This window comes from Lissotriton vulgaris, chromosome 3_1 (assembly GCF_964263255.1).
Source record: "Lissotriton vulgaris chromosome 3_1, aLisVul1.2, whole genome shotgun sequence".
In the NCBI taxonomy this organism is placed as follows: Eukaryota; Metazoa; Chordata; class Amphibia; order Caudata; family Salamandridae; genus Lissotriton; species Lissotriton vulgaris.
The window spans coordinates 1,811,976,302-1,811,992,630 of NC_141689.1; the positions used below are offsets into that span (position 1 = coordinate 1,811,976,302).

The 16,329-nt window shown below is 49.3% G+C and overlaps 1 protein-coding gene across 1 annotated transcript in view; it reads right to left on the minus strand.

Moving 5' to 3' along the window:
- The window catches only part of OTUD4 (OTU deubiquitinase 4), a 577,225-nt gene that overhangs the window by 295,024 nt on the left and 265,872 nt on the right, over positions 1-16,329 (minus strand). The window contains exons 12-13 of the mRNA XM_086962254.1: positions 1,725-1,861; positions 1,439-1,625 (exon numbers count right to left, since the gene is read on the minus strand). Coding sequence (XP_086818380.1) covers positions 1,439-1,625; positions 1,725-1,861 — 324 coding nt within the window. The remainder of the gene's footprint in view (positions 1-1,438; positions 1,626-1,724; positions 1,862-16,329) is intronic.

Sequence of the window (16,329 nt, forward strand, 5' to 3'; positions counted from 1 at the left end):
GATGAAGTGTCAGCAAGATGCGAATCCAGAGCCCGGCGCAGACACGACTCTGTGGAGGTAGTCAGCAGCGCCTGATCGGCGTCATGTGGCGCATGATCGGCGTCACGTGGCGCCGGAGGGGCCACCCGCGGCGTCAGTCCGGCCTCAGACGGAGCAGCCGCCCGCGCCAAGGAGCAAGAGGGACCGGGAAGGCACCCCTTGGCCCGCCTCGACCCGTGACTCCACCGGAGCCAGGGATAGAGGCTCCTGGTGACGAACCAGCGCCAGCTCGACCTCTGGTGAGGCAGCCTCCTGCTCAGAGGGCTGAGGGGGAACCAGGGGTAAGCCCGGGGGCCTGGCGATCACCTGCGACACCACAGGGAGTCCCGTATTGATTTGCGGCGAGACATGGACGCTAGGCGCAGAAGAGGGGAGCCCCGAAGTACCACACCCCGACGGTGCCTCCGCGCCGTGAAACGGCGGATAGGGAGGCGATAGGCAGGCGCCCACCGCGAAAGGAGGACAAGGCCTTGGAGATAAACTGAAGGACCTACCAGCCGGTGAGCCACGTCCATGGGGCCGCGGCGAAAGACGATGTCGCTGACGAAACCGGCGGTTCCTTGCCTAGGAGTCAGGGAACGGACGCAAAGAGGACAGTGACCTGGATAAGCGCGCCGAAAGCAACTTCATCTGGCGCTCCTGCCGCGACTGAGGCTGGAGGTACCCGACTAAGTCGGAGCTCGCCGAGTCCCGGTGCCCACCTAGGCACCACACGCAAACTGGATGAGGGTCCACCGCCGACATGGGACGCGCACAAGATGGGCACGTCCCGAAGGCATTCGCACACTGTACTAAACGTGAAAAAAGGGATAGAAGGCCTGAAAACAGGCCAGAGCTCAACCGGATCCGCGTTCCACGCGGAAAGAGAAAAAGCTGACCTAGGCTCAGCAGGGTGAGACTTGTGTCCTTGCTGATGTCACGAACGCGGAGGATGTCAGGGCAGAGTCATGTGGTGCTGTCCCCCCGGCGCATAGGGATGCTGTGGCAAACAAGCTTCCGGGTCCAGCCTAGTCTCACGACTGGGGATAATTCTACGTGAAGTAATCTGTGGCTAGTTGTCTCTATCAGATCAGTTTCTTCAAAGATATGGGTGCGTTGCTCTAGGAAAGTCAACAATGAGGCTTCTATGGTTTCAGATTTGCAGCTAAGCAGACCATTATAGTCTCTGGCAAAAATATCTGAGCAGTCTAGGCTACTAATGATCCGACAATTACTTTTGATTAATATACATAGTAAATTTATAAAGCTGGCCCACACAGGCTGGCACTTTGCCAGCATTTTCATACAGCAATATTTTCAATTACTCTCGTTCACTATTGTATATTTTTTGCCATCGTAAGTCTGACATGGCACTGAGCTTCATAGACCAAATGTGAACAAGCTTGGTACAAATGCTTACCTGCCGGCTGACTGTGCTGGAGTTCTACTTTGAGTTCTTTGTTCGCTAGGAGTATGTTGGGATGCAGGCCCGGGGGATGGGCTATAGTGTTGCTGGCGATTTCCTGCTGCTTGCTGGAGGCGAGGTGGCAAAGTGGACTGCGGCTTCCCCGGTTTACCGGCAGTCTTTTGTCCCCTGTAGTCGCCATCTATCATCCAGAAGAGGAATATCTCAAAAGTAAGTCAACGGTCAGAAAGCATACAATGGTAATGCTCCTTATCAATAAAAATGGAAAACAAATACGCACCTGTTTGAAAATGTGCATTGCTCGTTAAAGGAACCCTTTTTATCTTTTTTCCTTGCACAGTGTTCCATCCCTCTCTTGGGGTTGTCTGTGGAGCAGACTGAGGAAGTGGTTTCAAGCTCTTAAGTGGGACATCAAACCTACAGTGATTACAGATGAAAAAATACACATTAGATGAGACCCAGATGCTAATGCTTTGAGTTCTATTTTGTGCCATTTGGGCATAAAATGTGATACAAACACAGTAATACTACTGAAGAAAAGCAATAGGTTACTTGCCTATGCTAACTTTTTCTCATGGATATTTGGATTTTCTGCAAATTCCTGATTAAGAATAATTCCTAGGTAACAAACTAATCCACAAGGATTACAGCATTTCACTCATTTAACAAGGCATCTAACTGAAGCATCAGCAGAGGTTCTGCTGGAGCATTACCGGCAAAACATTATTGCTGTTCCAGAAAGGCACTAAATCTGACTTACACTGTAAGCGGGGCTCCACAGTGGGCAAAATAAAAATGCCAAAGAAACAATGCAATCAGAATAAGTGTAAGCATATTATAAAACTACTTTCTCAGGAGAGCATAGGCAGAAGGGTGATACCAGCAAGAAAGTCAAGATTTCACCAGAAAACGTTATAGAAGGTAACGTTCTTTAACCACTTGGATGCTAGGCGTTTTCCCCCCCAGTGCTGGAAAATGCCATTTTAGTGGCACCATGACGAGCTCAGCTCGTCATCAGCACACGACCCCCGTGGGTGATGACGAGCTGAGCTCGTCATCAGCATCGAAGGGGTTAACTAGATATTCATTCTCGTAAATGTGTCTTCTGGAAAAGCTATCTCTGTTACATGGTGAGGGTTTTAGGAATAACAACATAATACAAACCAAGAAATGTTACTGTAAAACTCACCCTTTCCTTAGAATACTCCTCACCCTTTCCTTGGAATACTCCTCAGTTCAGAGTCTAGGCAGGGACAGTTGGTAAAACTATGATAAAAAGTTGAGTCCCCTCAGGCGAGCCAACTAACTACTCTACCCCCCCTTGGGGAGTGAGCCACAATTCCTTCTGAGGGGTCACTGTGAGAAAACATAGCTTTAGAACTAGCTTGGCTTTCCTGGATACTATCCATGTTGTCACCAACTACTGGTCATAAGTCCTGTAGTGATTGGATCGATCAACATAGATGCTTATAGTTCTGTTAGCATTGAGCCTGTGCAGATGCTCTATTGTCTTCAAAGTGTAGGTAATGGAAAGGCTGTAGGGAAAGACATTTTCCGGAAATGGGGAACAGGTTAAAAAACCTCAGGTAAGAACAAGAACATGCAATGCAATAGGTCTTGCCTTTTTTTAGAGTTGGAGCTATTTTCGTTGCATTATAAATGTTTTTAACAATCACAGCTTACTGAAAACTTTAAATATGCAAAACAAAAGGCGGCCTTTAGGAAGACTGATTCTTTTTGCTCCAGTGATGCTTTGCCAATAATGTCATGGTTTTGGCACAGGGTGTAGTTAGGTTCTGATCTGCATCCTCAGCATGCAGAAGAAATACTACTGCAGATAATGAGTGGGTGGGCTGAGGGGCTGGACTGCGTTATCCCCTTATATCTTCTTCAAACATAGAGGAGCTAGAAGTTCTAGAACTGCAAACTTGCCCTGACCTTTTTAAAAGAAACACTCCTGAGACTGAAAGCAAGAGGGAGACATGCACCTCCCTGAAACTGCTGCAGTGACGTATATGTATTGATCTAGAGATGGACAGGGAGGAAACGAGAAGACCCTGGTGCACAGAGCGTGTGGGTTCGACTGGGTAAGCATTGATCTCACACTCTGAAATGCTCACAGTTACGAGCAGACAGGCGGCGAGTGGGCGGGACTGAAGTCAAGACCCCTCCTTTGCTTGCAGCAAAAGCCGCTAATTAAGAGGAAGTGGGCAGACAGGAAGTAGTTCTGGAACCTCCCACAATTGACTAGGTGAATTATAGGAGGGCCGGGGAGCAACAAGTGAATGGACTTCAGTACACCCTACCTTGGGGGGCGCTAGGCAGCGCACACCAGTGAGGCTCTTGCCGACCGATCGCCAAAATATACGGCATCACCATTCTAAGTCATCAATCCTCTGACTAAACTGGCAGAATCAGAAACCTCACTGTTGGAGGTCCCGCTACAGCTTTCGATCTCAAGTCGGAACCACCTGGGAGCCGAGGTATAAGGGGGGAGACTCTAGCCGACAACGCATCGTGGCGTCTGGAATGTTCGCTCTGCGTCATCATTCACCAGAGCCCGCAGCTTCACACCGGTGCAGAGGCCAGAGAGCTGCTCTTCACCCTTCTCAAGCAGTGTCACCAGGCCTGAACCCGGCGCGCAGAAACCAAAGACACACAAATCGAGGTGAGTCGGTGGGGGTTCATTGGGGAGAGTGCCCGGAGCACTGGACTGATCCACAAGGCTGCATTTCTCGTTGGCCTAGGACGGCGGCCTACTGCGAGCACGTAGGCCACACACACTTCGCATACACTCAGCGGTGTAGCATCAGCGGACTAGACACGTCAGGCGGTGAAGCCCAAAAACGGCTACACGACCGCCCGGTACAGAGACGAGGGGACCGGTAAAAACATCCGGTGGTACTGGTAAAAGCATCCGGTGGAGCACTCGTGGTACTGGGGCGGACCCGCTCCCGGAGGCTTTGCGACACTCTGGTAGGGGGCACCACGACAACGCGGGTGGACTCTCAGGTGCATTGACCTGACCACCGACCAGTGCGGCTTATTCCCCACATAATTATCAGTACCAATGTCAGAGTGGAGCATAAATTGGGCACACAACTGGACCACTGCCCGCCCCTTCTGTAGAGAGGATTCCTTATTGGAGGGAAGGACAAGGCCGCACTGCCTGTTTTGCGGGGGACCTGGGGAAAGACAATGACCCCCCCAGCTGCTGCCTGTGCCAGCTTCCAACCAACGAATGGGGGCCTCCCCCACTGAAGTCACCCTTGCAGAGTCCAGAATATACATGCTGCTCGGGCCCTCTTTCTGAGCTAGCCGCAAACAATCAGCCGGGGTGACGAGGCCGCTACAGGCTCAAAGACCCACTCGATCCAGTTTAGCTGAAGACGCAGGAGCCTTCCCTAACTTCGCCATGACCATCCATACAAGCAACTTAGTGCTGCACCAGTGCAAGCCTTCCTCTGATAGCAGACACGACAAGGCCCGGTGTCCCTACGCTCACCGAGCTGTACTCTTTTTCTAAATCACAGCCGTGGCTACAGTTCCCCGCTCCAGGTTTCAAAACGGGCAGGACGGAAGGGAAGCAAACGAAAATCCCCTTTGAAACATGCGAAACACCCTGGTCTCAAAGAGACGAGCAGCCAGTTACTAAGTCAAATGAGTGCCAAGAGGACATGAAAACGCTGTTGATAATGAAAAATAGCCTCACGTCCATAGATGCAAAAATTGATGCCATGAACTCTCAAATGGACTCAGTAGTGCACAAGCTCGAACAGCATGACCACCGCATAGAGGAAGTGGAAAACAGAATCTCTGAATTGGAGGATGGGGCCACGAGTGGCAGAAAGCAAATCTCACAGATGGTCAGGCTGCTCAATGTCATTGCGGAGAAGAAAGAGGAACTGGAGGCACGCTATAGGAGGAACGTACGTACGTACGTACGTATTCTTGGTCTGGCAGAGTCAACCAACACTGATCATATGGAAGACTTCATAGAGACTCATCAGCGACCTATTCAGGACTGAAGCCTTCTCCAAACACCTAATCGTGGAACAAGCACACAGATCCTTAAGCGCGTGCCCACCTCCGGGGGCACCTCCACGCCCCGTAATGGTCTGATTCCTCAACTACCGGGATAGAGATACAGTAATACGTCTGGCAGGAGAAAAGAAGGACGCAAGACCAAATTTCACCATCAAAAAGATACTACAAACCCAAAGTATACTTTACGTCATGCTATACTAAGCGCGGTTCCACATCACACACCTGGGGAAGCAACACGTGTTACACAACCCGCAACAGGCCGAAGATTATCTTAAAAGCTGCTGTGCGACGTCGCCAGCCACGACCTCCAACAGAGCTTGCTCAAGATCCATGTCCCCACTGTCGACACAGGACTAATCCCGATTTTCCAGACGACAGCGCAAGGCGGTCAGCTTGGGATGCCTAACGCTGAACTTTATACCGGCTTCAGCCACCAATACTTCTTTTAAAGTGACTAAAAGAACTGTACCACCCGGCCTCTTACCCTCCTCCCGTTACCGGTACCAGCCTGGTCAGGGCGAGGTGGTGGACAGGTGGGATAATGGGAAGGTAAAGGCATGTCTCAGGCCCCTAGCCTCACCCACACAGTAGTACCCCTGTAATTAAGTACCACTTGTTTTTTTGCTGTTTCAAAGTTGTGATTGGGTAGGAATATATGCCCAACAAGTTGGAGAAGTGGGAGTGGGACGAAGGGAGGGTAGTTTGCCTTGCCTTTTTTTAAAAATGCAAACTGGTCTGACACTCACATCTAGAAACTCTCGCCAGTTCAGACCACATTATTAGACTCAACATCCATAACCCCCTATATGCAGTCTAGTATACATTACATGCCTTGGAATATTCGGAGCCTAAATAACCCGCAAAAAAAGCGACAGATTTTAGGCTATCTGGAGAGACACCATGTTCAGGTTGCCCAACTCCAGGAGACCCACCTGGACCTGTCCACATCTCCTAACTTTGCCACCAGGTGGGCCTCCCATCCCGGCTTCTCGTCCTTCTCTACTTACTCCAGGAGGGGGTGAGGAGGGTGGGGGGGTCGCAATACTCATTAAACCTAATAATCCCTTCATTCTAGTACCTCCATGGACCTCCAGGATCGCTATTGTTTGATGTGGGGACGTCTGGCCTCCAATGTCGTCACCATGGTCAACTGCTTTGATCTCAATGTGGACGTTGCCTTATTCCTGAACACCCTGTGGGGTAAAATCCTATACGTAGGCTCCACCTACTTACTCTGAGCAGGGACTTCAACACAACCATGTTCCTGGCAAAGGATAGATCTCACTCCACTGCCCTGCATTACTCAATCATGCAGAAACAGAAACAGTTAGCAGGAAACGTCTTGGAGAACTGTCTCCTGGATGCTTGGCAACACACACACCCAACAACCAAAGAAGGTACACACTACTCGGCCATCCATTCCTCCTGGTCCCGTTTAGACTATTGGTATGTGTCAATCGCTATGGCCAGCTGGATTGACACAGTGAACCACCTGGCGAGGACGTTTTCCGATCACTTTCCAGTGGAGATGGTGCTGAAACCTCCTGTAGAACAATCCTCCTATGTTAGGTGGAGGCTCCACTCACTACATCTCCTAGACACAGTCTTCAGAACCGAGCTTGAACAAGAAATTCAAGAATACTTTGAGCAGAACGTGGATTCTGTACTGACCCTCACCACCGTCTGGGAGGCATTCAAAGCAACAATCAGTGGATCCTGCAAAGGAAGGAGGTATTTTAAAAGACATCCGTAATGTGCTCAACAGGTTAGAAAAAGATATTAAAACATTGGAACGGGAACTCAGCGACAAGACAAGGCGGTGACAAGACTAGGGTGGAGTTACATGACAAACTGACAGAATACACAGACAGGGCCGATGGTGAATTCAAATTACGAGGCAAGTATCATGTCGCCCGCATATACGATGAGGGCAACCGCCCCAGGAAGGTTCTGGTGAGTCTCATTAGACAGCCAAAGTTCTCAAACCATGTTACGGAAATCCACGACTCAGAGGGCGGGATCCACAGAAACCTCCCCGAGCAGCTCCACACCTTCATGACATACTACAAATCCCTATACACAACACATAGGGGGCAACCACTTGATCTCCCTGCATATTTTGAGGATACAGCCCTAGCCTGGCTGGGCGACACCGAGCAAGAATTCCTCAGCGCTGATAGAATAAATCACCGCAGCGATCATACAAATGAAATTGGGAGGGCACCGGGATCGGACGGATTCCCCATAGAATTTTACAAGACATACCAGACAGAACTAGCTCCCATACTTAAGGCGGTCTTCCACGAAGATAGATAGGAGGGACATCTCCCGACCACTATGAAAGGCCCTGATAGACAAACCCCCTACCCAATGTGAATCCTACCACTCTCGATCCCTAATTAATTGTGATACCAAAATTCTAGCGTAGGTCCTTTCCAACAGACTGAATTTGCTAATGCAGAGACTGGCTCTACCCGACCGTACGGATTCATCCCCAACCGGGCTATGTCCCTCAACCTTCGGTCCCTCCGTACTGTAATACAAGACATCGACCTTAACAGTGCTGCAGTTTTCCTCAATGCCACTAAGGCATTCGACTCCGTTGAGTGGGATTACCTTCTGGGCACCCTGCGCTACATGGGAATGCTGCAGCCATTCCTCGAGTGGGTGGAATTACTGTATTAACAGACCACAGCTACAGTTCTCATCAACGGAGCACAATCCCCCAGCTTTACCATCACCAGGGGCACACTCCAAGGCTTCCCCCTATCTCCCATATTATTCGCTTTGGCTATAGAGCCACTTGCCGCGTAAATCAGGCAGCACCACATAGAACGAGCGCTGGTCTACCCGTCCAGACAGCTCATAATCTCGCCCTACGCGGACAATGTGACACTTTATTGCAAACCCACAAGAAAATCTAAATCCTGTATTACGCAAAATCACCAAATTCGGGCCCATTTCGGGTATAAATATCAACTGGGCCAAGTCAGCCGTTTCCCCAGTCACCGACGCGACCACCCCATACCCCCTAGACAACCCCCTGGCATAGAAGTCCTAGATAATCAAATACCTGGGGGTCAAGGTCACCAGAAATAGAGAAGAGTTTATACTGGCCAATTACGGAGTCACACTAGATAAAGCTACAGAGTCGGTCACAAAATGGCTGTCCCTGCCTCTCTCTATGGCTGGGAGGATCTCTTTAGTAAAATTTATACTGTTGCCTAAGTACCTTTATCTCTTCACCAACATACCATATCATCCCAGCAAGCATTTCTTTAGTGCGCTCATAAAACGAACAATACGTCTGATAAGGGGGGGCAAACAAACCTGGCTTAGCCTAGATCACAGCTTTCCAAACTGTGTGGCGCAACAAATGACTGTGTCGCGCCCCAACCGTAGGTGTGTCGCGTGATGAGATGACTTCTGCCGGGAATCGGCAGAGTCGAGCTGCAGAGGCTCTTAGAAGGGGTGAAACAACAACAAAGCCCTATTATAGGTCTTTAAAGACCTTGTGCATGTTAATAGGGCCTATTAACATGCACAAGGTCTTTAAAGACCTGTGAAGTGCTCGGGTGCGGCTGTAAGCGGTTCGGGCTGCCACACACGACGGGGGGGGGGGGGGGAATGAGTGGGGGCTGAAGCCCTCTGATGCCAATGGGGGTGGGGGCTGAAACCCTTTGATGATTACATCAACCTCTTCTCAGTGAGTCCCCTAAATGAAGCTCTTCTGGAGTTCCTGATTTCGCCCCTTCCCATAGGCTTTGTCAGCAGTTTGTCCACATGAACCCGGGCCCAGTGCAGTGTGTGGCACATACTTTCTCCGATATTAAATCTGTGGTGGGAGGCTCGCCAGGGGGGGGCTTTGCGAGAGCAGGAAATGACATGCAGTTTTAATTTCTGCAAGCATTGCAGAGCCGAACACGAAAACACCCCCCCCAGACTGCATCTGCAAGGCAGGCCCCACCCCAAGGCGAGCAGCCGTCCCTAGGGGCTGAAAGGCTTGGACTTCCGGTAAAATGCAGCGCTTTCATGGACCTGAGCCAGATTTAAAATTTTAGTGTGAACTTGTCGCTGTTGCTAAAGAAAGTCGGTGATTAAAGCACATCTTTGCCTCCAATCTCAGATTCTCTGACGTTCATTTAGTTCAGTCTCCGGTTCTGTGATTGGTCTGTTCTGGAGTCCCCCACGGATCCTGTGTCTGTTTTGAATACATTATGTGTCACTTCTAGCTTCCTCGCGGTGTGACAGTCCTCTCCCAGGCCCTTCCAATGCTTGTTTTTAGAGAGTTGGAGTGCCTCACAGGGGGGGGGGGGGGTGCCTGTGGGGGGGGGGGGGGGGATTGGAGGGTGTAGGGGGGTGTGTGGGGTGTGTGTGTGGGGTGTGTGTGGGGTGGTGTGTCTGTGGGGTGGTGTGTCTGTGGGGTGGTATGTGTGGGGTGGTATGTGTGGGGGGGGTTGTGTGGGGGGGGTTGTGTGGGGGGGTTGTGTAGGGGGGGTTGTGTGGGGGGGTTGTGTAGGGGGGGTTGTGTGGGGGGGTTGTGTGGGGGGGGTTGTGTGGGGGGGGGTGTGTGTGGGGGGTTGTGTGGGGTGTGTGTGTGTGGGGGGTTGTGTGGGGTGTGTGTGTGGGGGGGGTTGTGTAGGGTGTGTGTGTGGGGGGCTGGGTGTGGGGGCGGTGTGTGTGGGGTTGTGTGTGTGGGGGGGTTGTGCGGGGTGTGTGGGGCGGGGTGGTGTGTGTGGGGGGTGTGTGGGGTGGAGTACGTGTGTGTGGGGTCTGAACCCAACATAGGTGGTTCGGGCTCGCTCGCTGCGCTTCCTCGCGTTGCCGTGCCCCTGACATTTTTTTCACAAAAAGGTGTGTCACCAACATGAAAAGTTTGGAAAGCTGTGGCCTAGATACTCTGATTTTGCCTTTTTCACAGGGAGGGTATGAGGCTCCTAATATCAAACTCTACTATCACTGCGCCCAGGCACACTTCGCCACATACTGGCTACATCCACCTCCCTTCATGCCTCACCTGGCAGTAGAGGAGGGATTCATGGACTCCACTTCCCTCTCCTGATTCTTGTTCACCTCTGGCGGGGAACGGGAACGCGACCTCACCACAGTTGCATGTACCACTGCAGCATGGAGGAAAATGGCTGCCAGACTGGATGTGCCCATGTTATACTCCCTCAAAGTACCTCCGATTTACCATCCATCTCTCCAAGTCACACACGAGCGGCAATGTCGATCAATGTTAGAGAAACTACACTTTACCACATGGAGAGAACTCTACATAGGAGGAACAGTCAGGTCCAGGGAACAGTTCTTCGGTGCAAATACACCCACCACACCGCGGCCCGCATTCAAAGTGAATGGAATGCAGCAGTGACACCCCCCCCCCCTCCATGCATCATGCACACAACAGCAAGCCCGTCTGCGCCCATCCGCGCCCGGGACCAGGGGCCAAAACCGCTGCTTCGTTCGCCCCAGCCCGCTACACTTATAATAGTTCCTATCTCAGGAAACTAAAAGCCCCAGGAACTAAATGTGGGCAAGTCTTTTCTCCAGACAAGATTCCAACTAAATGCCCTACATGCAGCCATGACCTTATACCACACAGGCTAGAGCACACCCATGATAAATTCCTCCTCCTCAATTGCAGATCCCCGCCCAAACATACGGCAGAGATCTAGATGTTTCTCTGAGACCAAGACCCCAACGTTCTTTTCCTTACAGAAACATGGCTCACCCCTAGCTCAGAGTGAGATATCGCGTAAGCGCTTCCTTCTGGCTATGTGCTACAAAGATCTGACCGTCCGATAGGTCGGTCAGATGGAGAAATATCCATTGCCCATAAGGAACAACTCACTTGTCGCCTCCTGGGCAATTCGCTCGAAGAATGCGAGAATGTTCACTTTTCTATAGAATTCTCCCCACTACTATCCTGATTTATCGTCCCCCAGTGCCTATAGGGTATTTTAATAACTCACTGCTAGAGGCCACGATCAAGCTGGCCAGCGCATCGGGCAACTTTACGATCCTGGCAAATTTCAACCTCCATTTTGATGAGCCACAAGCTCTCAACCCATGCGAGTTGACCAGAGATCTCCTATCCCTTTAACTCTTCCAAAAAATTAGTAAAACCACGCATGCTAGAGGACACCTCCTCGATTAAGTGTTCTCTAGCCTAGCCGACCTTAAGGGAACCAATCCTATTCCATTACCTTGGACGGATCACTTTTTGGTAAATCTTCTTTGGTCACCTCAGACAACTAGTCCTATGACGCAATCATCCTGGACATTTGGCCGTCCTTGGAATAATCTCCCCCTGGAGAAATGGTCTCAGGAGCTGGAAAAGATAAAACTTAGCTTAACACAATGTCCGGTTCAAGCGAATGAGGATTTCCACGGATGGATCGAAGAGTCACTCAACACGGTCCTTCCAGAGATCAAGATAAAGAAGTCGGCAGGGCCCCAAAATGCCCTATGGTTTACACCAGAATTACGGACCTTAAAGCAGCAATGTACATTTAGGGAGAGATTTTCTTCTTCAAGAAAACAGGACTCAAGACTTGCTAGTCTTGCCTACAAAGCAGAACTAAGAAAAGCCTAAGCATTTCATTATGAAAATAGAATTCTAGCAGCATTCAACTCGTCCAAAGAAACTTTTAATATTATTAAAAATCTACTTAAAGCCCTGCCCCCTAGATCAGTCCCCGACATCTCAGGCAAACGGTGTAACAAACTGGCCATGTACTTCAATCAAAAAGTTCAGCTTATCCTCGAATCACTTCCAACTAAGACTGAGGAAGACCTCCCTCCTCACCTTCAGACAGATCTCCAAACAGGTCTTTCTGTATACATTCTAGAGGACATCCCACCCAGGAAACTTTCAGCTCCCTGTTGACTATGGTAAAAAGCGGCTCCCACGCTGACCCAGTGCCACTAAACATCTTGAAACAGGTCATGCTAATCATAGCCCTAATCTGATAAACCTGATCAACGTCTCACTTACCTCTGGAATAGTCCCCGCCAGGTGGAAAGAGGCGAGGGTTAAAGCACTACTTAAAAAAAAAAAAACAATCTGGACCTGGCCGATTTGAGCAATTACCGCCCCATATCTCTTCTTCCGTCCATAAGCAAGGTAACAGAGAAGCACGTTAATATAACTCTTTCAGGGTTTCTTGAAAGCCATAGCCTGCTTCACCCCTCCCAAACTGGTTTCCGACCTTGCCAAAGCACTGAGACCGCTCTATTGGCAGTGGTAAAGGAAAGTCGGAAAATCTTGGATTTAGGAGGCTCGGCGGCCATTCTACTCCTTGACCAGAGCGCCGCTTTTGATACGGTGAACCATTTGATTCTGATCCGGCGACTCAGGAACATAGGAGTAGATGGTATGGCGCTCCAGTGGCTATCCTCTTTCCTGGAGGGAAGAACCTTTCAGATTTTTAATGAAAGGAAAATGCTATCTGTATGCATCCGTTCTTGGCATGTAGCGCTGCAGAGTCTCACACTGTGCATTAGATCACCACCTGATGTTGGGCTCAGATGATTGCATGTTGTTGTCGTCTTGGAAGAAGTCTTTGTAGTCACGAGATAGGTGACTCCTCCCTTGAACAACAGTGCGCATGGGCCTCGGCTCCATCCTTAGATTGTTTTTCGCCATGATGGGAAATGATGGAGTTAGTAGAGAGAAAAAAATAAAAAAGGATGGTCATGCGTGTATATCCAATTAAGATAGAACAGGAACAAAAACAGGTCCCGGGGAGGCGGGTGGGCGTGTGAGACTCTGCAGCTCTACATGCCAAGAACAGATGCATACTGGTAAGTAACAATTTCTGTTCGCGGCATATGAGCTGCAGATCTCGCACTGTGCATTGATTGCACAGCAGTGTCTCCCCTAGCGGTGGTCACCTGTATCTGTTGCAGTAGTTTGAAAAAGAGTTTTGAGGACAGCTTGGCCTACAGCAGCTTGCTGCTTGGCTTGCACATCAACACAATAGTGTTTAGTGAAGGTATGTGTTGTAGACCATGTTGCTGCGTTGCATATGTCTTCCAGGTGAATGTTCCCTAGGAAAGCCATAGATGCTCCTAGTTTGCGTGTGGAGTGCGCCCTAGGAGGAACTGTTAATGTACATTTTGCTTTTTTATAGCATATTTGTATGCATTTTACAATCCACCTTGCAATTCCAGCTTTAGAAATGGGGATGCCTTTATGTGGTGGTGCGAAAGCTACAAACAATTGTTTAGTTTTTCGAAAAGGAATTGGTCCTGTCAATGTAATAGAGAAGGGTTCTTTTTACATCAAGAGTGTGTAGAGCTCTTTCTGCTACTGCGTCAGGGTTTTGAAAAACACTGGCAATTCTACGGATTGGTTTAGATGAAATGGAGTAATGACTTTAGGAAGGAATTTGGCATTTGTTCTTAGGACCACTTTGTTACAGTATAATTGTAAAAAAGGTTCTTGTATAGTGAAAGCTTGAATCTCACTTACCCTCCTGAGAGAGGTAATAGCAATAAGGAAAGCTGCTTTCCATGTTAGAAATTGTAGTTCACATTTGTGTAAAGGTTCAAAAGGGGGTCCCATGAGCCTGATAAGAACAATGTTTAGGTTCCACACCGGAGAGGGTGGTAACCTAGGAGGAATGATTCTTTTTAAACCTTCCATAAATGCTTTTATTGCAGGTACTCTAAATAATGACAGATGCGGTCTATTTTGTAGGTACGCAGCAAAGGCTGCAAGATGTAGCCTTATGGATGAATATGCTAGATTACATCTTTGTAAGTGTAGAAGGTAGCATATGATGTTCTGGATAGAAGCATCCACGGGATCAGTTTGATTATTGTTGCAGTAAATGGCAAATCTCTTCCATTTTTCTGCATAGCAAGCTCTAGTAGTAGGTCTTCTGGCTTCTTTAATGATATTCATACAGTCTAGTGGTAGGTTAGGGTAACCAAACTAATACTTTAGGAGCCAGATCGCCAGATTCAATTGGCTTGGATCTGGATGCCTGATTTCTCCATGGTTCTGTGTTAGCATGGATGGTGTCAGGCACAGTATTTGGGGTGGAACTAGAGATTTCTAGTAGCGTTGTGAACCACGGTTGGCGTGCCCATGTGGGAGCTACTAGGATCATTTTGAGAGACTGTTTTAGCTTGCGCACTACTAGTGGTATTAATAGGAGTGGCGGAAAAGCGTACGCAAATCTGCTTGACCAGTTCATCGATATTGCATTGTCCTTGGACAGCGGGTGTGAAGACCTGGCGGCAAAGGTTGAGCATTTTGCGTTTTCGTGTGTGGCAAACAGATCTATGTCTGGGTGACCCCCAATTGTGAAAGAATGGTAGAAGAACTTGTGGATGTAGTTCCCATTCGTGAATCTGTTGTGTCAGTCGACTTAACAGAGCTGCAATCTGGTTGTGACCCCTTGGAAGGTGTTCTGCTAGCAGATATATGTTCCTTGGAATGGCCCATCTCCAAATTTTTTGTGCAAGCTGGGACAGTTGCAGAGAATGTGTGCCTCCTTGTTTTTTAATGTAGTACATGGCTGTCATGTTATCCGTACGGATTAAGACAGCTTTGTTTTGTACATGTACTTGGAAGGACTTGAGTGCTAGGAATATTGCTAGCAGCTCTAGGTGATTGATCTTGAGCACTTTTAGTAGAGTGGTCCATTTTCCCTGAGTTGTATGATGCAGGAGATGGGCTCCCCATCCTGACAGGAATGCGTCTGTTGTGAGTACTATCTGTGGAACTATCTGGAGGAATTGCCGACCTCTGGACAAGTTTTTGGTGCTCCACCAATGCAGAGAGCGATGAGTGCGACTGTCTACCAACACCAGGTCTGTAAGTGGTCCTTGAGACTGGTTCCACTGTTGTGCTAGGCATTCCTTCAGTGGGCGCATTTGCAGTCTTGCATGTGGTACAATAAAAATGCAAGATGCCATCATGCCTATTAGTTGCATGAACACTCCGGCTGGGAGAGTGTTGGTTCTGAAACCTTGTGATTAAGGCTTGAATGCTGTGTATCCTGGCTGGACTGGGATAAGCTAGAGCTGTAGACGTGTTTATTGTGGCCCCTAGATATTGATGTACATGAGAGGGCTGTAGATGGGACTTGCTGTAGTTGATTGGGAACCCTAAGTTGTGCAATGTTTGAATGGACATCAGTCCATTCTGCAATCCGCCTGGATTCTGTCCGGAACGGCTGCTCCCCCAAGCTCCCTGCTCGATCTATCTGCAGCCCTTACAGCCCGCAGCTGAAGCCTCTTTCACCCTCGACCTCCCGACTGCACCTGGTATCGTAGCCTCAGACGGCATAGCAGCGCTTTGAAGCTCTCATTTTGGAAGCGCTTTAGAAACCTAATTGTATCAGCTGCCTCGCGCTCTGTGCATAGTCGCGCTTTGAAGCTCTCGCTCCTACAGAGCCTTTAAAACTGCATTCATATTATCTGCCTCACGCTCTGTGCTTCTTTCACTAGTCTTATTGCACTTTGTATATCATTAGCGTGTAGCGCTTAGGAATCGCAACTGTGCTCACTGAATTAGCGCTGTGTATTTTCTCTTTACATCTGTGTTGTGTAACGCTTCCAAGGTTGGTTGCTCTGTGGATAGCGCTTGAAGTGTACACATTGTGCAGGATTTAAGTGCCCCTGATAGCTTGTTGGCGAGCATTGTTTCCTGCCTTCGCTGTTTGTTTTCACTTTCATCCCGCCATTTGGTGCTTTGCTCTCCCCTGACCCGCCTCTCTGATCCCGCCTCCCTGCTGACCCTCCCACGCTCCGCCCCCTACACTCTCCATTTATGTCGAATGTCCCAACGCGCAGCGTCCACGCGCTTCGGACACGCCGAA